This window comes from Pan troglodytes, chromosome 7 (genome assembly GCF_028858775.2).
Source record: "Pan troglodytes isolate AG18354 chromosome 7, NHGRI_mPanTro3-v2.0_pri, whole genome shotgun sequence".
Classification (NCBI taxonomy): Eukaryota; Metazoa; Chordata; class Mammalia; order Primates; family Hominidae; genus Pan; species Pan troglodytes.
The window spans coordinates 143,525,819-143,553,578 of NC_072405.2; the positions used below are offsets into that span (position 1 = coordinate 143,525,819).

General features: G+C 50.1%; 1 protein-coding gene across 3 annotated transcripts in view; it reads right to left on the minus strand.

Moving 5' to 3' along the window:
* The window catches only part of NDRG1 (N-myc downstream regulated 1), a 60,255-nt gene that overhangs the window by 23,859 nt on the left and 8,636 nt on the right, over window positions 1–27,760 (minus strand). For 2 of the 3 annotated variants that reach the window (XM_009455958.5, XM_009455959.5), the window contains exons 2-5: window positions 23,407–23,487; window positions 19,384–19,419; window positions 3,660–3,765; window positions 1,152–1,272 (exon numbers count right to left, since the gene is read on the minus strand). In XM_009455958.5, the coding sequence (XP_009454233.2) occupies window positions 1,152–1,272; window positions 3,660–3,765; window positions 19,384–19,419; window positions 23,407–23,469 (326 nt within the window). In that variant the 5' untranslated portion in view covers window positions 23,470–23,487. Of the gene's footprint in view, window positions 1–1,151; window positions 1,273–3,659; window positions 3,766–19,383; window positions 19,420–23,406; window positions 23,488–23,914; window positions 23,938–27,760 lie in introns of those variants that run through there. The other variant, XM_054657033.2, reaches the window with a different exon arrangement.

Genomic DNA, 27,760 nt, shown 5'->3' on the forward strand with positions numbered 1-27,760 from the left:
TGCCACCCCCACAAGATGCTGATTGGGGGATCCAACAAGCTTGACCATAATTGCACAAGGGGAAATTGAAAGGCCATGCCCATACAGATCACGAGCTGACAAGGGCCAGGCAGTGTAAATACTCTCAACTAAGGCAGCCTGATGTTCCAAAGAGGATACACGTCTCAGTAGATAGGATCAAAGCCAACTCCCCAGTCATCAGCTGTGCAACCTTTTTTTCTTTTTTGGAGACAGAGTCTTGCTCTGTCACCCAGGCTGGAGTGCAGTGGTGCGATCTTGGCTCACTGTAACCTCTGCCTCCCAGGTTCAAGGGATTCTCTGGCCTCAGCCTCCCGAGTAGCGGGGATTACAGCCACCCGCCACCACGCCCAGCTAATTTTTATATTTTTAGTGGAGACAGGGTTTCATCACATTGGCCGGAGACAGGGTTTCACCATGTTGGCCAGGCTGGTCTCAAACTCCCAACCTCAGGTGGTCCGCCCACCTTGGCCTCCCAAAGCGCTGAGATTACAGGCATGAACCACCGTGCCCGGCCTCAGCTGTGCAACCTTCAGCAAGGTAGTTAATGCTTCCATGCCTCAATACGTTCATCTGGAAAATGGAACTAACAACAGCAGCCACACAGAGCTAGCTGTAAGGATTAAGCCCAATGTTACATACAAATGATGAAGCCTAGCCCACAGGAAGGGCTCCATCAATGTTACTTCTCTCCCTCTCTGTTTCTCGCCAAACTTCTAGGTTTTTCTTCACACTATTTGGTGGTGTCAAGTCCTCCTCCACTTCATTCCTGTCCAGGCTGAGCACACCTATCGTAACGCCAGCCTTGCAGGAAGGCTGGGGGAATGGGGAGATAGCATCTGATAAGTACGTTGTTTCAGTTTGGGAAGATGAAAAAGTCCTGGAGATGGATGGTGGTGACGGCTGCACAACAATGTCTGCATGTCCTTAATGCCACTGAACTATATATTCAAAAATAGTGAAAGTGCTAACTTTTATGTTATGTATCTTTTCCCACAATTTAAAAAGTGCTTAAGATGATACGTTTTATATTTTACCACAGTTAAAAAGTATTTAAAAGAGCAAAGCAGCTGAACCCCTCCCCGACACCCAGTTTCCACCCTGTAGAGCTCATAGGGCAAGAGGCCTCTCACCCTGCGGGGAAGGAGGCTGCGCCGTCCTGCTGGCCAGGGGCGTCCACGTGGCAGACGGCAAAGTGCTGGGTGATCTCCTGCATGTCCTCGTAGTTGAAGAGGGGGTTGTAGCAGGTTTTGTCTGAAGAACAGCAGTGAGGGAGAGAAGAGAAAAAAGTAAGATGAGAAAAAAATTAGGTGTCTCGGTGGCAAAGCACATTCATTTTGTTTCATTCCTATTCAGAAGTAGGAAGTGAACTTAGAAGAACACAGATGTTGGCGTTTTTTGTTTTTTGGTTTTGTCCCCATGCCCACTTTCCTCTGCTGATAAAAAGCAAGAGTAAGTTTCATGGGGCAAGGGAGTGGTAGCTGGCAGATGAGTCTTGCAGTTGGTGCTGGAAGGGGCTCCCAGGCTGGCTCCTGTAGCTCCTCCAGTCAGTCAGGGTCAGGATGGCCCTGGCATGAGACGGCTTTGCCCCCCCGATCCTCTCTTTCCATCTGGGTCCACTATACCCTCCCATCTGGGGTACTGGTCCAGGACACACATAATTTTCAAACGAGGAGGAGCATGGGAGGTGAGGCGTGCCTCCTCCTTTCATGTGGCCTGGATGAGTCTCCTCACTGCTGAAGCCTAAGGAAGTCGGGCTGCTCACCCTACCTCCTGTCCCTTTTCCTCCTGGGCACTCAGCTAGACGGTATTTCCCAAGCTCCCTTGCAATGAGAGGCAGCCATGTGATCTGTTTCTGGCCGATAGCCTGTGACCGTCACCATTTCCTCACCATACCTGCCACCCAGATTCTCTAAGATCCTCTAAGTTTCTCTCTTCTCTCATCTACCTGTCAGAAGCACAGTTTCCAGCAGAAGGCTCTGCAGCCCCAGGGGATGGCAAACCCACAAGCTAGAAGGAGCCTGGGTCCTTGAATTGCCAAATAGAACATGTCCCACTAAACACCCACTAAACTGTTACATGAGCGAGAAATAAAACATATACTGTGTTAAGCCACAGAGGGCTTGGCATCTTTTGTTACAGTGGTAAGCCTATTATAAACCAACAATGAGCCTCTCTAAACGGGGAGAGATGCTGCCATATGCAATTCCAGTTCCTTGTCAGAGTCAATAAAATAAGATAGTGTAAATCAAAATACCTAGCATGGACCTGGTACAAAATGGATATAAGGGAAACAGACAGGGGAAGAAGTGAGATAAAAGAAGGTGAGAATGAAGTGAAAAAGTGTTTTCAGTGGATTTCAGTGACATCATCCCCAGCCTCAAGGTATTAATAAGGTATTAATAAGCTTTATAGAAACAAATGAAAATCAGGCAGTCCATCGTCAAAAATCAAGCAAGCTTGCAATACTCAAGTTCATAAAAATTACGGGACCAGTGAAACCTGTGTCTTCTGATTCCTCACAGAAGAATTCACCTCTATTCCATGACATTTCAACATTCAGTAGATTCCATTCCATTCTCATCTATGAAAAATGGGGAACCCACCTATGAAAACCCTCCTGGTAATCTTGGAATTCACAGTCTAAACATTCGTAGCAGAGTTACTCACACAGCCGAAAAGTGAAAATGCCCCAAATGCCCATCAACTGAAGAATAGTTGGCCGGGCCCAATGGCTCATGCCTGTAATCCCAGCACTTTGGGAGGTGGAGGTGGGTGGATCACCTGAGGTCAGGAGTTCGAGGTCAGCCTGGCCAACATAGTGAAACCCCGTCTCTACTAAAAATACAAAAATTAGCCAGGCATGGTGGTGGGTGCCTGTAATCCCAGGTACTTGGGAGGCTGAGGCAAAAGAATTGCTTGAACCCAGTAGGTGGAGATTGCAGTGAGCCACGATTGCACCACTGCACTCCAGCCTGGGCAACAGAGCGAGACTCCGACTCAAAAAAAAAAAAAAAAAAAAAAGAAAGAAAGAAAGAAAAAGAAAAAAGAAAGAATAAAGTGTGGTAAATCCATACAATGGAATATTATTATTCAATAAAGGAATAAAGGAAATACAAATATTAATGCATGGCCTGGATAAACCTTGAAAGCACTAAGAAAGGAGCCAGTTACAAAAAAAAATCACATATTATTTGATTCAATGTATACAAAATTCCAGAATAGGCAAATTCACAGAAAAGGAAAGTCAATGAAGGGTCAGTCATCTGAGGGTGGGGTGACAGATAAAAGGTACAGGATTTTTTGGAAGGATGAAAATGTTCCAAAATTGTGCTGATCGTTGCACAATTCTGTGAAAAGACTGAAAACCATATGCATGCATTAATATAGAAGTCACTGCCACAGATAGCAAACAGCTTCCTGTGTTCCCAGCGCCTCCGGGCACCCAGACAACTCCGTGCCCACATGCAGCGCATTTCTGGCTTTTCCAGGCTGTGGCAAGTGTTGTTCCCAGAACAGCCCCAGGAAGTCTCAGGCAAAAAGAAACCACCAGCTCCCGGCCATCAGCCCTTCTCGGCTGCCTTTTTCCGCCACTCTCTTGGGAACCGGCTGACAGGGAATCAGAGCTCCTCAGAACTTACGGTTCATGCCGATGTCATGGTAGGTGAGGATGACAGGCCGGTTTCCCTTGGGAGTCCCACACAGCGTGACGTGAACAGAGCCATGTAAAGTCTCGATGTCCTGCTCCTGAGGAGACACAGCAGACAGTGGGCTGGTCATGTGGGGTTCATGGCATCCGCGTGGCTGATGACAGCCAGCCTGTTTCCAACTGTGTTTTGAGGAAGCTCACTTCTCATCTGGCCATAAGAGCCCCGGCTTCGGGCAGCAGCTCTCTCTGGCCAGAAGCCACTCCAAGGTCCAGGGCTAGGAGGGGACTCCCAGGAGGCAGGGGACAGAGGCCTGGCTCAGACTGCGCTGTTAAATGCACCAAATGCCGGGGAAAGGGCTCGCCCGCCGCCATCTCTGCCCCGGACTGTTTGCTCCGTCTGGAAAACAGGCCATCAAGCCTGCGCTTCCTTGCTTCCTTGCCCTCAGGCCCCACTGGCCCCACAGGTTACTGTACCTGTGACTAACATCTGCTGGCTTGGGGCTACACAGAATTCACTCCCCACTTCCAAGAACAGCCCTCAGTTTCCTTCAGGAACCCACCCAACCCTCACCCTCAGTCCTAAGTGTTCTGTTGACAGTGACCCCCCTCCCCACGTTTCACAAGTCAAGGCCAATTCATGCACTCCACCTCCCAGTTGCAAGGACTGGATCAGGAAAGAACACATGGGTTGGCTCAGGCCAACTAAAGCCAGCTGCACTTATTTCTAGTAATTGGGGAACTGGATTGGACTTGATGGAGCGAGGTTGGGAGGGCTGGATCTGTAGCAGCCACATTGTCACCGTGAGGCAAGGGCCTGCCTGAAAGTATGGCCAGCCCAGGGATGGAAAAGAGTGAAAGACGGTTTGGGGATGGCATCCACCACCTGGGATTTTCAGTTACATGGGCCACCAACTTCCAATCCCATGTAAGCCATGTTGAGTTGACCAAAAGATTCTGAATGATACCATGCCCATCCTCCCTCCTGCCCTTCCTTCTTGTTGGGCCAGATGGTTCTTTGGGTCAAGGCCAACTCTCCAGCTCGGCCAGCGACCCCCAGTCAGCTTACTCCCAGTCATCCCTGCACCTCTCCACACCAAACCTTCCTAACAGCTGAAGACCTGCTCACCTTTCTTCCTCTGGAAAACAAAAAAAAAAGGCACCCTGCCTTGGTTCCAAGCACCCCAGCTCACTCATGGACCAATCTGTCACCTGCCATGTTCATCTAAACTCCTGCAGAGGGTGGTCGTGACTCTTTCTCAATTGTCACTTCCACTCACCCTTCACCCCATGCCTACCCTGGGCTTCCGCCCTCCTCAAGGTCAACCAGAAGTTCCCGAGGACCCCAGTCACTCCTCTCCCTTGAGGAATTTCCACATCTGAGAGCAGTGACCTCCCCTTTGAAGTGCCCCACTCTGGGCTCTGCTCCCACAGGGCACTTGGGGAGCAGGAGGCAAGGCCATCAGGCTGCTGAGACCTGCCAGGTGTCAAGGCAGTGCTGAACCAAGTCCCTCCATGTCCTCACCCTCACAGGAGCCCTGCCAGAGCCATGTGACCCAGCTGGCTGAGGAAGTGAAGTCAGTATCCCAGAGTCACATGGGCAGGCAGCACAGAGGCAGGTCCCCCAGACAATCAGCCTCCACGGGGCCCCAGGCTTCTCAGCACTTGACCCGCCCGCGAGCGGCGCACACTCAGGCCTCACGAGGCCACCTCAGCTCAGCACGCTGCATTGATTTTCCAAAGATTAAATGAGGCAGTGAAGTGGAACACAGAACACTCTAAATGCTGTTGAACCTGCTTCCAGAAGCTGGCAGAAATGTGACCCATGCAGATCACTGCCGTGTGGCAGCAGAGAGGAAGGTCGGCGTTCACAAACTCACGCTTGAGAAAAGGGATGGGACAGATCACCACTTAGGTGCCCTGTGGGGGCAAGTCACCTCCTCCCCAGCTTGAATCTTTAGAACAGGAACAGCCTGGCCCTTCCTACCTCCTAGAGGTGCTGAAGGCCCAGAGAATGTAGGCTGCTCCATCTGTGAGTGACCCCCCGTGAAGTGGTACGAGGCAGCCACCCCCACACCATCCACACCTGCTGGTGATCGGATTCCACCTCTGCTACTTCTTACCCCTGATACTTAAGGCAGTTCAATTTCATCCGAGAAACATTCATTAGGCACCTATTGTATGCCAGGTCCCCTTTGTCCCCGCAGGGACGAGTGGGTGACAACTCACAAGCTAGTGGGGGCAGTGGAAATGGCCCCGGGGGGCTGCAGTTCCTCTGGGTCCTCTGAGAAAAGAGGAGAAAGAGGATTTAACCCACTGGGGGGTTGCTGGGAATGGGACCAGGAAAGCCTCCTGAATCCCTTAAGACCAACGATTCTCAACCTGAGGAACAGGTTCAAAAATAAAGAAAAATGGCATCCAATTCCCAGGTTCCCCCGCAGCGTATGAAAGCTCCGTACTGAGTTTCCAACAAGAACTCACCACCTCCCCCTCCCCAGTGGAGGAGTGCAGGGGTTCCCGACACTCACTTGGAGAACCCCGAAGCCAGCCAGCCCCAGGCCACCATCGTGCTTCTGCAGAAAGGAGACAAGCACCCCAACTCACTCATGGACCAATCTCTCACCTGCCATGTTCATCTAAACTCCTGCAGAGGGTGGTCGTGACTCTTTCTCAATTGCCACTTCACTCGCCTGCCCTGGGTTTCCGCCCTCCTCAAGGTTACCTCAAAGTTCCCTGTTCCTGAATGACACAGGGACGCAGCAGTGGTTACCAGGTGAGGGTGGTGACACATAAAGAGGCACTGTACAGAGCCAGGCCCAGCCCCCTGGGAGCACCCGGGCCCGCCCAGCACGGGGTCATCCTGGCACCTGCATTAGCCCCCAACACCGTTAAGTCCCCTGGCACACAGAGCTCAGCCCCATCTCCCTTCTCCCCTCTCTGCCCCTCAGGGCCCAACATTTCTTTCCTGCCCATAACAGGCACTGGAAAAATCCATAGATGAGGGAGCAGTGGCCCAGCTTCCAGCGGGGGCCGGAGATCATCTGCTGGGCCCAGCCCAGCCCTGAAGCCACTGTGGGAACAAAGGTCCATTTGTGTGTGGGGGCACATTCTTCATTGTCTCCCCAGCTGACCCACATGGCTCCCTCTAAAAGACAGGCCAGGGCAGGTGGTGTCCCCACCGCCACGGACATCGGAGTTCAAATCCAAGTCCTACCACTCCCCAACCTCTGAGCCTCCAGGTCCTCACCCCTGAGCTGGGAGAGCCGCCTGCACCCCAGACTCCATAGCAGGAGAGGAGTCACCTGCACGGAGCCCAGAGCACAGCACCAGGCAGGATGGGGACTCCCGGTGCAGGCAGCAGAGGGTGCTAATGTGGCAGCAGGTATGGGACACGCCACCCCAGCTGGCATCAAGAATGTCCCTGGCAGCCCCCGGAGTTGCGAGTGGGTAGCAGATTTTTGACTCATCTCTTTGAAGGTCTCAAAATTATACAGCCATGGAACCAGAACTAAATTGGAGGATCTATTCCTCAGTCCAAGAAGGAAAGGCTGCCTGGGTCTCCCTCACTTTCTGTCCGCAGGCCTCTGCACAGCTGCCTGCTCTCAGTGGGCACCCGGTATCTGCTGGATAAGAGATCTGATCCCGACAGATGATGGTGAGCATTACACCCTAGAAAGGAACTTTCTCTCCTAAGGGCATCGATCCATGTTGGGATCTTCCCCACTCTGCTCTTGGACTGGCCATGAGATGCTCAGCTCCCTCCTGATAAGACCCCCAGGGTTGGTGAGAGCCTCACAGAGCACTAACACTTCACCCCAGCTCATGAGTGTCAGGACCCTGGCTGCTGCCTCATCACTGCCCCAAACCTCAGCCTGAGCAGGACTCAAAAAAGAGGCTTTCAACATTGCTAGCCTTGGTGGGAAGGACAAAGACCCCGTCTGAGAACATGGAAGTGAAGTGGTGAAGGTCACACAGGGGCAGGGCTGCTTCCCAGGCATAGGTGAGCAGAGGTGAGGGAGAACATTTGCTAAGCGCCTACGAAGAGTAAGGCAGGGTATCAGACCTCCATGCCCCCGGGAGGCCCATCAATCCCATTTTATAGGTAAAGAAGTTGAAGGGACTCTCCCAAGGTCATAGGCTTGTGGTGGTAGAACCAGGATTCGAACTCTCTCCGCTGGGCCCTTGCTCCTTTGTGCCAGGATCTGCTGGCCCCCATCGGTCCTCCACTCAGTTCCTGGCCCCCCAGCACACACAGGAGGAGGAGGAAAAAAGCAAGTGTTGTCATCTTCCCTGTACCCAAGTCCCATCCCCTAAGTCACACACACACACACACATACACACAAACACACCCACCAACAAACACACGTGCACGCACGCGGTTCTAAGCCAGTCAGGAAGACTGTCTGAGATTGAATGGGAGAATTACAACACTCACAAACACAGGCCTTTGTCCTATTCAGTCCCAAAGGAATGTTCTGTCCTTCTGTCCCTGCGGGGATCAATCACTCAGTGTTCTGGAGAGAGGAACCCGTCCCGTGTCTTCTATGTTTTCCCAAAGAGAAAGCACAAGGAATCCAGAACATCAGAACTGCAAGGTGCACTGTTCGTCCTCTTGCCTGAGAGCAAATTGCCTGTCTCGAAGCTCATGAGGGACCCCCCAACTTCTGGCTGGGACAAGGCTGGCAACACAAACACAACTCCTCCACCATCCAGAGCCCCACACCCAGCTTTTCCACAGTTCAGGACCAGGCCACAGAAGACCCTGCTCACAGGGTCTGATCCAGACAAGAGGATGAAAAGACAAAAACCTGGCTGCACACACTTTCCTCTCACCTGCTCTGGAAGAGTCTAGAAAGCTGCTCTTTCAAGTCTAGAGGTGATGGCAGGGATGGGGGCAGTAATAAACAGCCACTGCATCTTACCCCATGCCCGCTTTGAGTTTCTCACACGTGTTTTCTCATTAAATACACGGAACAACCATTGCAGAGATGAGAAAGCTGAGGCTGAGAGAGATTAAGGACTTCATCCAAGGCCACACAGCTGGAATAATGGGGCAGGATCTGAACCAAGCTTGGATTCGAATGTCTGCATCCAAAGCCTGTTCTCTTTAACATCCTGTTTCACATTCTGTGCCGGGCAGAAGAGGGGAAGGAAACCTTTCTCTGCAACGTGCACTGTGACTCCCTAAAGGGGATGCAGCAAGTCAGATTTCCCACACTTATTTGACTGCAAAACACTTGTACCTCCCCAGCGTCTCCAAGGACTGGCCATCCATGCAGCACAGGCTGTTCCACTACCAAACAGAATCGAGAAATAATATCTGCTGCTCCCGTCCTCCTAAAACAGGCACCTGCCCCCAAACTGCATGCATGTGTGTCTTTGTGAGGAAGTGTGCCAACACTGGAAACACCTCAGCACAGACATCAGACGTCACCTCCTCCTTCCTGCTACCCACCATACACACACCATGCAAACCCTGTTCTCTTCTTTGCAGCACGACCACAATTACAAATATATGTGTAACAGCTGCCTCCCCAGCCAGGCCGCCAATTCCCAGAGGGAAAGGCTGGCTCTCCAATTGACAGAGTCTGGCCCGGAGGGTACACTTAGAGATTTACAGTCTACACTGCCTGTATGCTGGCAAGTAGCAAACACGGCACGTACCACTATGGTCTACACCGCCTGGAAGCTGTCAAGTGGGGAAACAGGACCTAACACTAAGCATGCCTTAAAGATTTCATCTCTTTGGCTGTCAACCCTGGCTTGGGAGCTTTAAAACTATGGCAGACTCTGTTGGTTGGCATCCCAAACATCTGTTGTTCCCTTCTTTTTGAGGATAGAATTCCAACTGATGTACTAAGCAGCAAAGTGCCTGATAAAGTGGTCCCCTTCCTTACTCACCTCCCTTGTAACCAAAGATGGTCAGGAGGTTCAGTTCTGGCCAATGAGATGCCAGCAGAAATTCCTGCAGCTTCAAGGAGAGCTTTTTAAAAAGGGTCAAACTTGACCTTTTGATTCTTGTCCTTTCACCCTCCGGCCTGCATCCTACTTGGAACGTGGATGAGATGCTTGGGGGTTCGGTGGCTATCCTACCAATCTGAGGACCAAAGCCGCGTGCTCAGGTTGACAGTAGGAAGCTGTAAGGACTAACTCCAGCTGGGCTGGGTGACCTTCATAGCTGGGGTGTTAGCTTTCTAGGTTGGTGAGAATAGCAAACATTTCCTTGGCACAGCACTGTTTTTTGAGCAATACTTATCCTAATGATATAACCACCACGTGCCCTTGGCCAAGTTATCAGCCTTCTCTGACAATCCCTGCCATCAGTTGTAAGCTGAGGTCAATGACAAGGCCTCCTGCTCCATTAAGATGCTCCCAAGACTAAAACCATGGTACAGACCTGAACGTGTTTTGCAAGCTGCAGCATTTCCCTCCATGTCAGTTGTTATGGACAACCGCTCCAGAGATGATTAGTGTGAAGCTCCCAGGGCCAGCCCCACTGGCTTAAGTCAACTCTCTGGATGATCCGGAGGGGCTCTGGAGGCCAGCTGTGACTGTCTCCCCGCTGCCCCCGGTAATCCCCTCCTTCCCAGCAGGCCCTGGGCAGATGCCGACCGTTCTGGGCTCTAAGAGGATCACCGCATACCCAGGCTCTAAGTCAGGCACCTATACTTAGGTGCCACTGAGGGTGGGCTTGGCGACCCTCCCTCAGTCTAGCAAGTGGGGTCCAAGCATGGCCAGAGCAGTTACGGTGCCCTCTGGAACAGCTGTCCAGGAAGCTGACTGTGGCTCATCAGCATAAAGTCAAGGCCCATGTCAGCAAGAAAGACAAATCATGGGAACAGAGGCTCAAGAGAGAATGTCAGGGGCCTGCCCCCTCCCCACCATCTTTTCATAAAATGATACACTCCTCCCCCTATATTTTCCTGGTTCATCGCCTATGCCCATGGAGGAGGAGGTGGAGACACAGCAGTGCCATTCATCTTAATGATCCATTCCATTAAGTAACAAACATAGGCTAGGTGTGATGGCTCACACCTGTAACTTTGAGTTTGAGACAAGCATCTGCAACATAATGAGACTTCCTTTCTACAAAAAATAAAATTAGCCAGGCATGGTGGCTCACGCCTATAGTCCCAGCTACTAGGGAGGCTGAAGTAGGAGTATCACTTGAGCCCAGGAGGTCACAGTTGCAGCGAGCCGAGATCACACTACTACACTCCAGTGTGGGCAACAAAGGGAGACCCTGTCTAAAAAAAAAAAAAAAAAAAAGAGTAAAGAACACATAAAGTACCAGAGATAACCAGGGGAGGTGTGTGTAGCCAGGAGGAACACGATAAAAAGACAGCCACCCACTTACTGAGCAAGTCCGATAAAGCCAGCTTTGTCTCCTGTGCTATATCATGACAGCCACTGAATAGCCTTTGGGGCTGAAGTATAGGTGCCCAATGAGATAACAGAATTAAGATTCAAGATAGATAGGTCCTTGGGCTTCCAAAGCCATGATTCCCCTGCAAGCCTCACACAATGGAAGACCTTCAAGAGGTCAAGCTGGGCCTGTCACTTCTCGCTTCATTCCCCAGTCTTCTTTTATGTTAACATCAGGTCAAGAGAATTAAACAAAGTTACACAGAGTCAGGGAACAGGCTGCAGTGGGCAGAGGGTGTCAGCCTGGGAATATAGCATGCAACTGGAACCCACGCTGAAGACTTCAGTTCTCCAAGGAAACAAGAATTAGGAAGAACATCTTTGTTTGGATTAGGGTGAAGAGATGGAGCAGACCCCATCATACATGGAGCAGGGGAGGGCGACAAAGACCTGTGAGCTGAGCCCGCTGCTGTGTGCATTCAGTGTTTGCAATGCGCTCAGGGACAGCGATGCTCCCCACTGTTTCACAGATTAGGAAACTAAGCCCCAGGGAGGTCGAGTGGCCAAGGACATGCAAGTAGCAAATGACAGGGCTGGGTATGCACTCGCTGCCGCTCACTGCACCCTTTCTGGGACACTAGGAGATGAGTGAGGTCAGCCTGGCAGAGCAGGCTCTGGACACACCTCGGAGGCCTGGGTATGAGCCCCACCTCTCCTGTTCCATTGGAGGGTGCTCCTAGGAAACCCACAGCAGAATTGCAGAAGTATGCTGTGTTTATTTTCCAAAGCCTCATTTTGCGCTGATCCAGATGAGCGTTCCTGCCATCTGTCACTCTAAGGGTTTGCTCTAAGTCCCAATGGCTTTGTTAGGAAGTAGGGCTGGGGGGGGGGGGGCGAGAATGGGAAATGGCGAGTTGAGGATTTCCAGGCTTCTATCTGAGTTCTGCCCACCTTCAGTCATGGGGCATGAAAACAAGAAGCAACTGTGTGGAAAGAGAGAAATTAGCAAAAGGTCACCATTTCCATTTTCCCTGTGAGCTGGTCCGCTTCCAAGAAAAGGAGGGAAAACAGCCCCCCCCCCCAAATGGGATTGTACATCCCTAAGACCAGCTCAGCTCTGCTGAACAAGAGGCCTTGCAGCAGAACGGGAGCCAGACCTCCAGAGCCCTGCCCGGCCCTGGTGCTGCCCCAGCCCCCTCCACCGCTCCACACGGAGGCCCTGTGGGTAACATCAGCTCATTTCCCAGGGAGCCCTGGTGAGCACACAAACACAGATTCCCATGGAAACCAAATCAAATCTAACCATCTGAATAACTGAAGATCCAGGTGGAGGGAATTAGAGGCAGCAAATCCAACAGAAAAAGCAATTTGAAGCCACAGAAAGGCACCCGGCCCACGAGGTACAATTTATCGGTGATGAAGTCAACTCTGCCGTCCCTTCCCCAAAACTCGTTAAATGAACTTTGGCTCCAGACGTGCGGATTGAATCAGCTTTCACCATCTATCTCACCATGGCGTGACACTGGGCAAATCCCTTCAGATTTTCTAGGCCTCATATCTTCAACATAAAACAAGGATGGCAAGGATAGATGGCAAGGATACCTCCCTCAACAAGGTTTCATGAGGATCACATGAGCGGATGCAGGAAAATAGCCCAGCACGGTTTCTGACGTACAGCAGAGCTCAAGAGAGGCCAGCCATTATGACTCCCATGACTATAACATTTTTCGGAAGCAGATGGATCTAAGTCTAGGACTATCTCTACAGTACCCTTTGGCAAGTTCCCTAACATCTTCAAATGGGTCTCTCATCTGCAAAAGAGGCCAACACCCCTCACCTTGGCAGGGAAGCCCTGAGACAATGAGTATGCAAATATTCATTCTTCCTCCTCTTCCCTCCCCCAGGTGGCCTTCCACAAAGCTCCCCAACTGGAGCAGAAGTCTTGGACTCTAGAATTCTAGCCAAAGAAAATAAGCTGGAACCCAAAATACTCCCACTCTCCCTACTCATCAAATTTGCAAACACAATTGCCTAAAACCTGATGCCGGAGGCATCTCAGCAGAGCCAGATCAGACCGTGTCCTTCCTGCAACCCTGACACCTAGGCCAGCAGCCCGCCCACCCCGTGCTCTGAGGGTTCCGGAATCTTTTCAGGAACCAGAGCCAGGTGGGGGCCTGACAGCGCTGGCAGAACCTCATATGCAAATCACCAATCACTTTGCCCGAACATCACCCAGGACAAAACAAAGAGACCACCTAAAGGCGATGCCAGTGATGGAGAGATAAGGCCTGATGCCATCTGCTCTGGCAGGCGAGCTGTCTCCAGAGACAGGCCACCCAGCAGCTCAATGCAGACTCCGCCAGCAGCTCCTCAGTGCCGAGCTCTGGGCTCAGTGTGTGTGTTTTGATTCATTTAAAAAACAAAACAAAACAAAAGCCTAAATTATTGACTACATTGGGAAAGGAAGTAGGAGTCTGCCTGAGTTAGTCAAAGTGCTGAAGCGGTAATTATTTTTCAAGGAATGACATCGGCTGCTTTCAGATACACAAAATAAAGCGACTCAGACTCCTTAGACTGGACCAGGAGGGAAGCTATGCCCAGGGGAAGAACTGCCCAGGAGGGAGCCCTATTTTAACAAGCAGGTAAGAAACCAACTAAATGAATAGATAAAATTCATTTGCCATTAAGGCACAGCAACTCTTGAGTCCTACAACAACTCATAGTCAGTAGGCTAAACATAAGCCCAATGAAGTGTTGCTTAGATTATCTGCTTGGCTAGATTTTTTGACAAGTAGACGTGTCAAAGGTGAACCACAATCTAGTCCATAAGGGCTTGATCAGCCTTTCCAGGAACAGGGCTATACTCAAGCATCACAGTTGAGAGAACTGTCTGCGTCAGACAGCCCTGGGCTCAATGTGGCTCACTTCACAGCTGCCGCCCCTGGGGAAGCCTCAGTTTCCTTATCTGTAAAGGAAGGATGATGGTACAGGTCCCCAAAGATTCAGCAAGAGGGCGTGGGAGGCCCTCAGTGCTGGCCTGGCTCATCAGAGGACACTGAAGTGCATGGCAGACAGGTGCTGTCCTGTCGCTTTGCTGCAACTCCCACGTGAATCTGAGGTCAGATTATGCTGACCAGTCCCCGGGCTGATACGCCCTGTAGGCCCCCTTGACCAAAGCTCTGTCCTTCTCAGTTCCTGGCCCTGGAACCCATCAGGCCCCAGAGAACTTCCGTCGTCACACTGCACTGCATCTTCTGAAGGAAATTCTACAGCAACCCTACACCCAAGATTTTGGAGACTGCTGAAAATCTGGGGGACGCTTTCATCAATCTCATGAGTCCCTAACACCTTCCAATCTAAGAAGACAAATCTAAATGAATACAGTTTTATACAAAGATTTTCTTTTGGTAACAACCTTGAAAAGTGTCATTCAACATTCAGATTTCAGCTCAAATATTGTGACTTACTGGGAACACTGAGCCTGTTAACAGCTTACAGGAATAACACATTTTTGCCCTTGGAAATTTCAGAATTCAGATCAGAAAGGCCTTTGCTTGTGCTGTTACCTCTGCCTGGAATGATCTATCCCCAGTCTCTTTGTCACGTGACTGGCTCTATTTATCTTTTAGGTTTCAGTGCAATGTCACCACTTAAAAAAAAGCCTCAACCTAAGACAGCACCCCAGCCATGCCCTATCCCATCACCTGGCTCCATATCACCCTTCACTGTTATCTTCAAAGCACCTACAGAAGCTGGAATGCTCACATTTGCTTGTTTGTATGTTTGTTTGCCTCTTTCTTCTAAGGAATCAGGATTGGTTTCAAATATGTGCCCTGGAAGCACATGGCTTGAGGTCCCCTTTCCAGCTCTGCGATCTCAGGCAAGTTCCCTTACCTCTCTGTGCTTCAGGTCCTCTCTCTCCGTAGGATGGGGACAGGATCGCCGTAAGCACACGTGGGGCACATTTGGCATGCTGCCAGACACATTCTGTGCTCGGCGGTGCTGAGCTATTATTCCAGTATTTAGGTTCCTGAAAACACAGGTCACTGCCTGTCATGCTCATCACTGCATCCCCAGCACCTAAACTAATGCCAGGCACAAAGTGGGCATGTGTTAAAGAAATAAAGGAAGGCACAATAGGGAAAATGCTCCGACCTCATAGGACAGCTTGGGGAATTAACTCAGAAGGCTCAGCCCAGGCTGGTGCACAATGCTGGGAGATCTTATCCTGACCTCTGCTCTATCCTTCCAAAGGCTTCTCTGTGTGGTCCCCACTTTAATGATGTCCTAAGGGGCAGCTCCTTAGTCGACCCCAGGCTGAGCCACATAGGTTGACCTTCCCTGGGAGTAGGGGCAGGAGCTCCTATTCTCTGTTCTATCAGTTGCCTGTGTCCTGAGATGGGAGAATGTAAAAGTGTTTTGCAGACTTTCCAGAGAAACAAAGATGTGAGGAATTATCTTCACAGGGAGCAGATAAACTATGCTTTCTAGGTTTCTCAGAATTGGTAACCAAGATTTTAAAATCCAAAATAACCATATAATCCAGTGATAGGGTTTGGCTGTGTCCCCACCCAAATCTCATCTTGAATTGTAGCTCCCATAATCCCCACATGTCGTGGGAGGGAACCAGTGGGAGGTAATTGAATCATGGGGTCAGGTTTTGCCTGTGCTGTTCTCGTGATAGTGAATGAGTCTCAAGAGATCTCATGGTTTTATAAAGAGCAAGAGATCTCATGGTTTTATAAACGGCAGCTCCCCTGCACACACACACACTTGCCTGCAGCCATGTAAGGCGTGCCTTGGTTCCTCCTTCACCTTCTGCCATGAATGTGAGGCCTCCCCAGCCATGTGAAACTGTGAGTCCATTAAACCTCTTTTTCTTTATAAATTACCCAGTTTCTGATATGTCCTTATAGCAGCTTGAGAACGGACTGATACCGCTAGCAATTCCACTTCTGGGTATATGTCCCCCAAAACTGAAAGCAGGATCTCAAAGAGATACCTGTACACACATGTTCACAGCAGCAGTATTCACAACAGCCCAAAGTGCCCAAAGTGTCCACCAACGGACAAATGGATAAGCAAAATGTGGGGCATACATACAACAGAATATGATTCAGCCTTAAAAAGGAAGGAAATGCTGACACCTGCTACAACAGGGATGAACCCTGAGGACACGACGCTAACTTATACCAGCCAGACACTGGCAAAGAACAAATCAGTGCAAATTCATACAGTTTTATAATAATAATATAGTGTATGATTGCACTTGTATGAGGTACTTAGAGTAATCAAAATCTAGAGTAATCAAAATCACAGAGACAGAAAATAGAAGGATGACTGCCTAAAGCTAGAATGAGGAGTTGTTTAATGGGACAGAGTTTCAGTTCTGCAGGTTTTAAAGTTCTAGGGGTACAGTGGCTCAAGCCTGTAATTCCAGCACTTTGGGAGCCTGAGGCAGGCAGATCACTTGAAGTCAGGAGTTCGAGACCAGACTGGCCAACATGGAAAAACCCATCTCTACTAAAAATACAAAAATTAGCCCGGTGTGGTGGCGGGCACCTGTAATCCCAGCCACTCAGGAGGCTGGGGCATGAGAATTGCTTGAACCCAGGAGGTAAAGAAAGGTTGCAGTGAGCCAAGATCGCACCACTACACTCCAGCCTGGATGACAGAGCAAGACTCGGTCTAAACAGAAATAAAAATAAATAAATAAATACAGTTCTGAAAATGGACGATAGTGATGGTTGCACAGCAATATGAATGTACTTAATATGACGGAACTGTACATTTAAAAGTAGTTAAGTTGGTAAACTGGATGTTACGTGTATGTTTCCACAACAGCAAAAATAATTCGGGAAAACACTCCATGATAGTTAGTGGATAGGGTGTGTGATGTTTGGCCCGGCACTGATGCGGGAAGCACCACATCATTGGCCCTTGTCAGTGTCCTCTCTCCACCACCACTTAACAAGCCTGGAGCACTGTCTCCATTTCACAGGTGGGGAAACAGAGGTGAAGCATCTCGTGCTAACGGTCAATCACCAGGAAAGGGCACCCATGGGGCTTGCGCTTCACTCTTCCTGGCTCTGGAATGGGGCCTTCACCTGAGGAGGATGTACAATCACATCCCCACTGCAGGAAGATACAACCTCAGTGCCAGCAAGCCGCTCCCCTGGGGAACACAAGGAGCTGACATTTCAGCCACAGGGAAGGTTGGCAAGGGCAGCTTCGATCAGGCTGAGGGAGGCTGGGGTGGCCCGGCCCATCCCTGAATGAGCAGATGACCCCTGGGGCTAACTTCCAGCTGTTCTCAGCTCAGAGAACCAGTCAAATAACCAAGGCCATGGTGCTGGTGCCACAGCCACTGCATCTATTGCAGCTCTGACTGCCCTGGGTGCATTTTTTTCCCATTCTCAGGAGGGTGAAAAGGAGGATCCGCTACCATAACTCTTAGCTGCCCCACCATGCCACCCTCAATGAGTGACTTCCCCCTTTCTCTGTCCCTCAGGTTCCCCAGCTGTAAAATGAAGGCTTGGACTTGATAAACCTCAAGATAGTACATTCACCTCCCACCCTCCTGGAGCACCTTCGCATGCCCAGCGTCCTGCAACATAGAGAGGAACGGGATGGAGCTCTGGCCAGGGCATGGGAGAAGCCTGGACCTCAGCACATGAGTGGTGCGGGAAGAACATGGGCTTCCTTCCTGGTCAGGCAGAGCTAGGTGTGGCTCCCAGTCCCTCCACTCTGGCCTCAGTATACCCATCTGAAAAATAAAGCTAATGGTGCCTCTCATGTTATCATGAGATATTGAGGCATTACATGAGATACTGGCTGGCAAGCTCTCAGCACAGCACCTGGCAGGTAAGAAGCCCTCACCAACATCATTAAAACCTACACAAGCAGCAAGGGGAGCACTCAGGGCTGGAAGAGGCGAGGCCCAGAGTCTGGCACCACTTCCCCAATCACTGCTGAGTGACCCCAGGCAAGTTACTTCCCAGTGCTGTCTCTCTTCTTCTTTTTTTTTTTTTTTTTTTTGAGACAGAGTTTCACTCTTGTTGCCCAGGCTGGAGTGCAATGACATGGTCTCGGCTCACTGCAACCTCTGCCTCCCAGGTTCAAGCAATTCTCCTGCCTCAGCCCCCAAGTAGCTGGGGTTATAGGTGCTTACCACCATGCCTGGCTAATTTTTGTATTTTTTGTAGAGACAGGGTTTCTCCTTGTTGGCCAGGCTGGCCTCGAGCTCCTGACCTCAGGTGATCTGCCTGCCTCAGCCTTCCAAAGTGCTAGGATTACAGGCATGAGCCACTGCATCTGGCCCTTCTTCTTAAACACTGAGGTCAGGGTGATCTCTAGGGACAGCCTGACACAACCAGGATGATGAGAAAATACACACCTTGGTGGTGGTATAGAAAGCCTCGATCATCTACTAGCCAATGCTTCCAGCCCCTCTCCCATCCTTTCCTTTCCTTCCAAAGACAGTGCAAGATTCCTCGCCTCGGGATGGATGGGGGAGCATTCATGAAATCAGAGATTCAAGAGGAAAAGCGGAGTTGTTTTGAGGTAAGGAGGTAGAATAGAGGAGTGAGATGCAGAGTGCAGAATGGGTCCCAAACTGGGGACACCTGTGCAACACATGGGTAGAGGTTCAGGTGAGAACACCTCAGCCACCTCTGGCTGGTCCAGGAGTGTGCCTCTCCTCCTTCAAGGAGACCACAAGCTCGCCATATGCTCAGGCTTTCTGCCCCACCCTCCAGAGGCCAGCACAGCATGGGACCCACCCGAGCTTGGGGCTAACGAGTCCAGGACTTAGATTTCCTGAAGTTCTGACCCAGCCCTCGGCTGAGAGAGCCCAGCCTGTTCTCCTGAGAGCCAGTTCTTGGACACGGCTGAGCTGCACCCCCTGGCCCGCCCTGCAATCCTGAGTGGGAATGGAGATACTTCAGTTCTGGGCCAGTAAACCACAGAGAAGGCTGGTTTCAGTTTCCCAAGTGGAGCCAAGAACATCAAGCTTTTGCTTCCGTTCCCTCCCCTCACAGGGTCCCAAGCCAGCCCAGCATCACACCATTTTCCCCACACACGCCCCACCGTTCTGGCCAGCTCTTTGGGGCTGAAACAGGCGGTGTCTCTGTCCTGCTTTCGTGGGAAGTGACTGGTTCCTGATTCTCTGGCCAGCACTCAAGTCAGCTTCTGTCTGGGAGCAGCAGCTGAGGGTGAGGACCTAGCTGAGACCACTGCCTTCTCTCCCCTTGCCCGCAATGTTTGCGCAATGATCTACTTAAACCAATGGAAAGAAAAAGGAAAAAGAGAAGATGGGATGAGGAAGGGGAAGGAAAGCCACATCCTCTACTTGCCTGGACATCAAACTCTTGCAGGAGGCCGGTGATGGTCTGTGGAAAGACAAAAAAGATTGTCAATTTCATCTGTTTTCTCTGTAAGAGAAATAATGTTGGGACATATGGGCCTTTCTATGACCTGAATCTGTACCTACGCTTCCTCCTTTGTGGGGTCTCCTTAATTCCTCACAAAGGCAGGCTTTCCTTTTCTCTTTTTTTTTTTTTTTTTTTTTTTTTTTGAGACAGAGTCTTGCTCTGTCGCCCAGGTTAGAGTACAGTGGTGTGATCGCAGCTCACTGCAAGCTCCGCCTCCCAGGGTCACGCCATTCTCCTGCCTCAGCCTCCTGAGTAGCTGGGACTACAGGCGCCCGCCACCACGCCCAGTTAATTTTTCTTTTTTTTTTGTATTTTTAGTAGAGATGGGGTTTCACCATGTTAGCCAGGATGGTCTCGATTTCCTGACCTCATGATCCACCTGCCTCGGCCTCCCAAAGTGCTGGGATTAAAGGTGTGAGCCACCATGCCCAGCCCAGACTTTCCTTTTCATCTCAAAATAGAAGTCCAGCAGAAAAGCAGACACACTAACTGGACTCCTTTCTGACAATAGCCTTGATAGATAAAAATCTGAAGGTCTAAGCTGATCACAAGCTTGAGAGATACAGAAATTTGATATCTGACTATTAACTGGTCTCCCTGGCTCCACCCATGTGCTATACTTTTAAAACTCAAACCTGACCACATCATGGTCCTCCTTACATTTTTTCCATGGCTGCTGTCATCTGGACCTGGATTAAATTTCAGTCTCTTGTGAGTAGAAGAGGCAGTGGAGACCTCTAAGCATTTCCCTCAATCTAAAAATTCTGAGTTTCAGGCTGGGTGCTGTGGCTCACGCCTGTAATCTCAGCACTTTGGGAGGCTGAGGCAGGAGGATCACCTGAGGTCGGGAGTTCGAGACCAGCTTGACCAACGTGGAGAAACCCCGTCTCTACTAAAAATACAAAATTAGCCAGACATGATGGCGCATGCCTGTAATCCCAGCTACTCGGGAGGCTAAGGCAGGAGAATTCCTTGAACCCAGGAGACAGAGGTTGCAGTGAGCCTAGATCACACCATTGCACTCCAGCCTGGGCAACAAGAATGAAACTCCGTATCAAAAAAAAAAAAAAAAAAATCTGAGTTTCAGCCCAAATTCTATCTTTTACCAGAGCTGTCCATGGCAGGACAGGCCCAGGAAGACAGAGAAAAGTCCTGTGTCCCCTCTGGCCTGGTGAAAGTGTGACTCGGAGGACCAACTGGAGTCTTGGCTGGCCAACATTTCTAAGAGATGTTGCTGGCATGTTTTCCTCCTGACCCAGAGATGGAGTCCCAACACTGTGAAAACTGAGCCCCAGCCTCACCCACCACAAACCCCCAGAAGACGGCTCAGCAGAGCGAAATGCAAAAGCGATGAGGGGAACAGGATGATGGAATGGAGCTCCCATTAGATGGCAGGGATTGGAAGACTAGATGACAACACAGGCCCTTGTGCTGGGAATTCAAATAGCTCCACATCCCCTGGGCTGTGGGCAAGAACATCAGGGACTTTGGGTAAATTCAAGTGGAAGCAAACGTGGCTGGCACCTATACCATTGCCCTGTGTGTGTATATGTGCACGTGAGTGTGTACTGGTGGGAAAGAATGGGGAAAGCCATTCTGTACAACAAACACCAACCTTCAAAACGTCAGCAGAGTACAGTGGCAATCTAGATTGAGGACAGACACAAGGAAGAACTTCCCAATAGTCAAGCCTAACTCTAAATACTTTGCTGAGTCAATCTAAGGAATTGAAAGAAATTTATTTCCGTCTAAACCTTGAAAGAAAGGGTAAATATTCACTGAGAGATGCACTGGCATGTAACCCTGAATGGACAAGCTCTTAGACATGTGTTTCATACATAAAATGTTCTAAGGATTCCAGTAGGCTGCCTGAAATAAATAAAAAATGTTGTTTTAAATGCATTTACCCTTGGACCCAGCGATGCCACTTCTGAGAACTTTTTTTCTAGGGCTGTAGCTGCACATGTATGTAATGACACACATGAAAGATACAAGGATGCAAATTTCTTGCAGTGCTGTCTGTAATAGCAAAAGGCTGGAAAGACACATGTGTTCATATACTGGGCACTGGGCAAATACATGTAGTGGAATACTATGTACCTAAAAAGAGAAAAGCAAGTGGATTATGGACTGATGTTGAAAAGATCTCCCAGAAATGTCAAGTGAATAAAGCAAAGTGTGGGATACTATTTTCACAGGGTTTTTTAAAAGGGAGAAATAAGAATATGGTGATATGTATTTGTTCTATCTAGAAGTTTCTGTTTGATTATTTCAGAAGACTATGTCACAGACCCAGAGTTAAGAGGACACGGATTTAGAAATTGCATAGTATATAGTAGGGGTTGGCACGCTGCAATCCGCCTCACCACATTTTAAATTTTTGTTGGAACACATTAAGTACATTCACTTATATAGTGTCTATGGCTGCTTTCTTGCTATAATGGCAAAGTTGAGCAGTTGCAACAGAGATCATGCGGTCTTCAGTGCCTAAGATATTTACTATTTGACCCTTTGCAGAAAAGGTTTGCAGACCTTAGTGTGGAATGATAAGCAAGCATCTGTAGCCTCCCCAGGCTTGGTTTCTAACTCTAGTTGTACCAGCTATCTGGATGAACTTGACCAATCCCCTTCCTGTCTAGGACCAGTTTGTTTTTATTTTTAAATCTGCAAAAGGGGAAAAGAGATGGTTGCCTCACACATTTGTAAAGAAAAGTCTATGAAATTATGAACCTAAAACAGAGCGGCCACATGTAGAGTCATAAGGAAATTAAATGAACAGTCTATTCACCAACGTCCGCTGGCCTGGGTTTGATTCCATGTCCCACACTTTGTAACTATGCAAAGAAGACAAATTAACCTCCCTAAGACCCAACTTCCTCCTCTACAAAATGAGTACAATCACAGAACCTGGGACCTGCATGAACCAAAGTTGAAATACGGTCGGCAGAGAAGCAGGCATGCAGGATGTGGTTAGCGCATGGTAATTATCACTTTTAAAAGCATTTAGTTGGCTTTAGACTAACTTCACTTTTGGACCAAAGCTTCCACATTTTTAAAAAGACATATCAGAGGCAGTTATGAGGCTAAGTGAGAATTGGGATGTAAACATGTTTTGAAGCTATGGTGTCAACTGTGCAAATGTAAAGGTTCATTCATCTTCAGAACAATCAGCCCAGGCTGGGCCCTGCCAGCCCAGCCTATAGGACAGGGGCTTCTGTTTCCAACAGGAAGAGCTCTGTTGACAGAAGAGGTTTGCCCAAAAAGATAATAATAGCAAGTGAAAAAGTGACTATGCATTGCCCATCTCCTCTATGGCAAAGTTCTAACTGCTCCCTATGAATTAGGTCACTCCATCCTCACTTAGCCCCATGAGGTAAGTCCTAATGTCACCATTTTACAGATGAAGAACTAGAATATGAAGATACTGAGAGGTTAGCAAGTGGACACCAAGCTGCAAAGTGTCACAGCTGGGATTTAAGCCCAGACAGTGCGGCCCCAGAGTATGTGGCTTTAATGAGAGCTGAGGCAGGCAGTCCCTATGGGCAACTGGGCCCCATGTTGCATGTTCTATAACCACAGAATGTTAGAGACGGGAAAGCTGAGAGAACCTCTGGTTGGATGTCTTCACTTTACAAATGAGAGCAGAAAGGCCCAGAGAAGTGGGCAAGGGGCCCAGCTCTCGATCCTATGGGACTTGAACCAGAGCCTCTCACAACTTTGCATTTCAAGGAAGCAGTGGACACATGTGTTATGTGTGTACGCATGTGTGTCTGTATGCTATGTACATGTGTGTGCAGCATGTTTGTATGCCATGTGTATGCTGTATACATGTGTATTTGTGCAGTGTTTGCATGCCCATAAGTACAAGTGTGAGCTCTGGTGTGCCTGTGTGTGTCTATGTGCACATGTGCCTGTGATGGGGTAGCCAGGAAGATCTCCACTCACCTCCCCTTTCTCCACCAAAGGCTTCACCTCAGCGAGGTCTACGTCCTGCATCTCCCGAGACATGTCCCTGCTGTCACCTGCCTGCAAGGAGACAAAGGCCAAAAGGTCAACACTTCCTGCTGAGAGGTTTCCTAAAGGAAGCAAATCCAAGACCAATGGCAAGAAGGCCAGGCCTGCGCTCTGCCCAGCAGCTTCACCTCCCTCGTGGTGCACTGCAGGGGATGAGGAGGCTCCTTGTACACACAGCCCATGGACCCAACCCAGTCTTCCCATTGGGGCCAGCGCAGTGGATTTCCTGGGAGAGGATACTGAGGCTCACAGACACTACCCTCCCAATGAAATGGATAGATCAGGCTCACAAACAGGTCCCCATACCAAGTTCAGGCCCATCCACCATACCCAGGACGCAGCTCACTGGATTCTAGAAGGGGACCTGCATTGCTGATCCCAAAGTCAGGCAGCCCCAGTGTGACAATGAAAGGGGAACACAAGCTCACACGATGCTTACCATGTATAGGCATAGTGCAAGCTTCAGCCTCACAGTTAGCCCTAACAGAAGGTTGGTGATGCAGATGCACAGACACACAGGCACACGCGTGCGCATGCACACACATACACACCCCACGGTGCAGGACTCTCGGCTGCCTGCTAAAAGGGAAGAGGGGCAGAGGAAAACCTTAAGTCAAGGAGTTTGGCAGGCATTTGAACGCACAGTACAATTTTGTAAGAAAAAGGACCTCCAAGGCAGAAAGCACTTCCTGGATCAAAGCAGGGGATGGACCAGAGGGGTTACCTGTGCTCTAACACAGGGCAGGTGCAGAAGTGTGGGCTGCAAAACCAGACTGAAGCACAGCCCAGGAAGACTCGGAATGCTGCCACTGACTCCTTGGGGTGCAAGGCTTGGGCAGGTGGTGCTATCTATTAAGCATGCCTCCAAGAGCTGAATCTAGAAACCAGAGGTATAAGCATGTATTCTTCTAGATCAGTAGTCAAGTTAGAAAAACTAAATGCCCATCAATCCCTGGGGTGAAGCATAAAAAATGCAGAATAAGGTCAAGTCTTACAGACAGCAGCAGAGGACCGGGGGAGAAGGAGTAAGTGACAAGAGGGAAGAGCCCAGGCCACCCACCCAGTTCACAGATCCAGACTTTCTGAATGGAAAACGCCTGACCAAAGCCCTCACACAGCCAGCTTCAGAGTGGGAACCTGGGCCCTGCACTGCCCAAGGACCCTCGGATGCAATGGTCAAGAGAATGCAAGCCTCTGAAATTCCTCTCCAGGGCTCCTCTGAAGACCCAGGAACTCCCAAGAACCGGTGAAACACCTCTTAGAGGTCAGCCGGCAAGTGCGGGCCACCCCGAATCCACCCCGGATCCATCCCTTGTGCCAACACGTGGCATTCCGTGGGCAGATCCCGCTCTCCACTGGGGTGCTCTGGTCTGGGGCCCCAGCATGATTTTCCCCAGTAGATAACCAGCCCCACAAGAATGGCTTTATACAGACTTTGGAGTCTGTGCTCCAGAACATTCTGAAAACAAAGTCGGTTTTATATTTGTGAGCATTCCTGGGCAGCTGCCAGCTTGGAGGCAGGAGGCATGAAAGGCCCGGGTCTGTTAGCCTTGCTAATTCAGCAGGTTCGTGGTCCCAAGACCCTGGCCTGTGGGACACCTCGCCTACATGGCCTAGGGAGCCTTCCAGAAACCCAGGGCCCTGCCAACGCCACCCCTCATTCTGGGAGTGAAAGGACTTCTCATTTCACAGGAGCTTCTTAGCATACCCTGCTCAGCAAAGCACGCCAGGGTGAAGTCAGGGGGCTCTCACTGTCCCACCAGGTGGGTTCAAGCAGTCCTATCTGTGAGCTTCATCAAGCAGGTAGCTTGTTCTTTTCTCTACCTCTAGCTCCCAGCACGAGAGACTCTCCTAGGCAGAAAGTCAGGCTGCAACTCCCTCTCTGAATAAATGAGCAATGTAGCTCAACAGCATGCTTTCAGTAAAATTCACTTTTAAATCATTGCTAAACCCCAAGAGTGCAATGTCTGGAAAACAAATTCTACATTTAAAAGGACTCGAGAAATGCTGTGGTTCAGCCCAGTTTGGTCAGTTCTCTTTGGCTTCCAGAAACCGTGATCACATTAGGATATAGTGTCAGTCTCCACCAGCTCTCTCCTTCTCCAGAAGAGAAAAGACAGAAATGTCCACCTTCCCCGTTTCCTCTATCTGGTGAAACCTCTTTACCCTACCCGGCACCTTTTTTATTCCTACAGCTTAGCTTCCCAGACCACATGAGGCAATGGGTTAAAAAATCGCTGTGTCTCCTAGAAATATCAAGTTCTTGAGCATCTGCTTTTGGGAGCTGGTGGGGCCTTCTCTGACCCAGCCCCCTCACTGCTAAAGGCCTTTGGGAAGTCTAGAGATAAAACTGCTGAGGATGATCACGGGGTATATCTAAACTAGGGGGGATTTTCTCTCCCAGGGGACATTTGGCAATGTCTAGTGACATTATTTATTGTCCCCCAAATGATTCCATTGATTTTGAACCATTTAGGAAGTGTCCTAGACTCTGAAGTCTGCCGGGAGACTGGATAAAGCTTTGCACTAGTCTGGGGGGACTGTGGGGGCTGCAGGCCTCGGGGTAGCCTGCATGTTGGTCGCGTCCTGCAATACTAAGGCCGCATGAACCAAGGACTGCAGAAGGTGCTCTCTGCGGGTTGACTCAGCCAGCTGCTGGCGGTCCACCATCTGGCCAGCCTGCAGGGCAGGAGGAGAGCGGCTCCCTCACCTCAGTTCTCCTGAGTTGGGCCCATCAAGCAGTCCTTACCTTGTCCCTGATGCCTCAACCAAAAAACTTTTCAAACTTTTTTTGCAGGAGCTTTTATCCAAAGGAAATCATGTAAGGAAGTTCAACATACAAAAATGTTAAAAAATAAAAATTTTAAAATTTAAAAAGCCAAGGTGCTTCGGCTCAAGCCAGGGAAAGGGGCCTGAACCCCACTCCACCCCAGGACTTGGCTCCCTACAATCTGCCCACTCCCAGCCCCCACACCACCAGGCTGGCCCTCAAAGAACATCTGAGTTCTCAGAAGCAGGATGGAAAACTCAGGATTTATTCAGAGGTTTCTTCCCACTAGGTTCTATGTGCCCAACACAGAGCTCAGAACAAAAATAACACCAGCTATGGTGATGAGACTGGCTATGGGACTCATCTGGGGATCATGAGCAAACAGACCCAGTTCCTGCCCCCACGGAGCTCACAGTTCCGAGGGGACAGGCGCTCCCTTGGGCTCACTCATCAGGCTGCATCTGGGCTGTGTCCACTGTCCTGTCTGTCCCCCTGGAGGGCAGAGCGGATGCTGTCTGGACAGCATCCAGGACAGCATCTGTGCCTCCTGGACAGAGATCCTCAGCTCAGCACTGCTGACATTTGGGCCCCGCAAGCAGCCTCTGCCTTAGGGGCTGCCCTGAGCACGGGAGGAGGCTCAGCAGCATCCCTGGCCTCTGCCCACCACATGCCCACAGCATACACCCCACGCTGTGACCAGCAAAAGAATCTGCAAACGTTGCCAAATGTCCCCTGGTGCGACATCCACCCTCCTCTGGAACAGCTGATTTTAGTAATTCCTAGTAGGTAACAGTATCCAGAAAATGTCAGTTGGATGCATTCTTATTTAATCTAGTGCACGCGTGCACACACACACACACACATACACTCTCTCTCAAATGCACTCACACATTCCCTCACACTGACACACTTGCAAACTTTCATTCTCACAGACATTCTCACATTCACACTTACACTCACACATACATACATTCTCACAAACACACTCATTCTCACACACTCACACTTTCTTACACACTGATACATTCTCACTTTCATGGACTCTCACATCCACAGTCATTTATACTCACACGCGCACGTGCACTCCCCACCACCTTCATTCACAGAGGAGGGGGCTGGGCCCAAGCGGCTGCCAGCTGTCCTGAGCTCACCCTGCTGGCTGCAGCACAGGGGCTGGAGTGGAGTCAGATCCAATGTTCACACTCTTCCTTCACTCCACTCTCCCCAAAACACTTTTTCTGGGATTCAAAGTCACCACCCGAGAATCATGGAAGGACCCAGTTCTGGCAGAAGCTGCTGTCTTCTGGTGTCTGTGACCTCCTTCTGCCAGCAGGAAATGGCAGATGATACGTGACCTGGTTTGGCAGCTCGAGCTGGTGCTTCCACTCCTGCTCCCTCCTCCCGGGCACCTGAGGCCCTCATGGCTTAGCAGGTGTGGCAGGTGGAGCCTGTCCCTGGGCTTGAGGTCCTTGCTGGACTCCAGCTCCTGCCCTCCCTCTGCCTCATGCAAAGTCC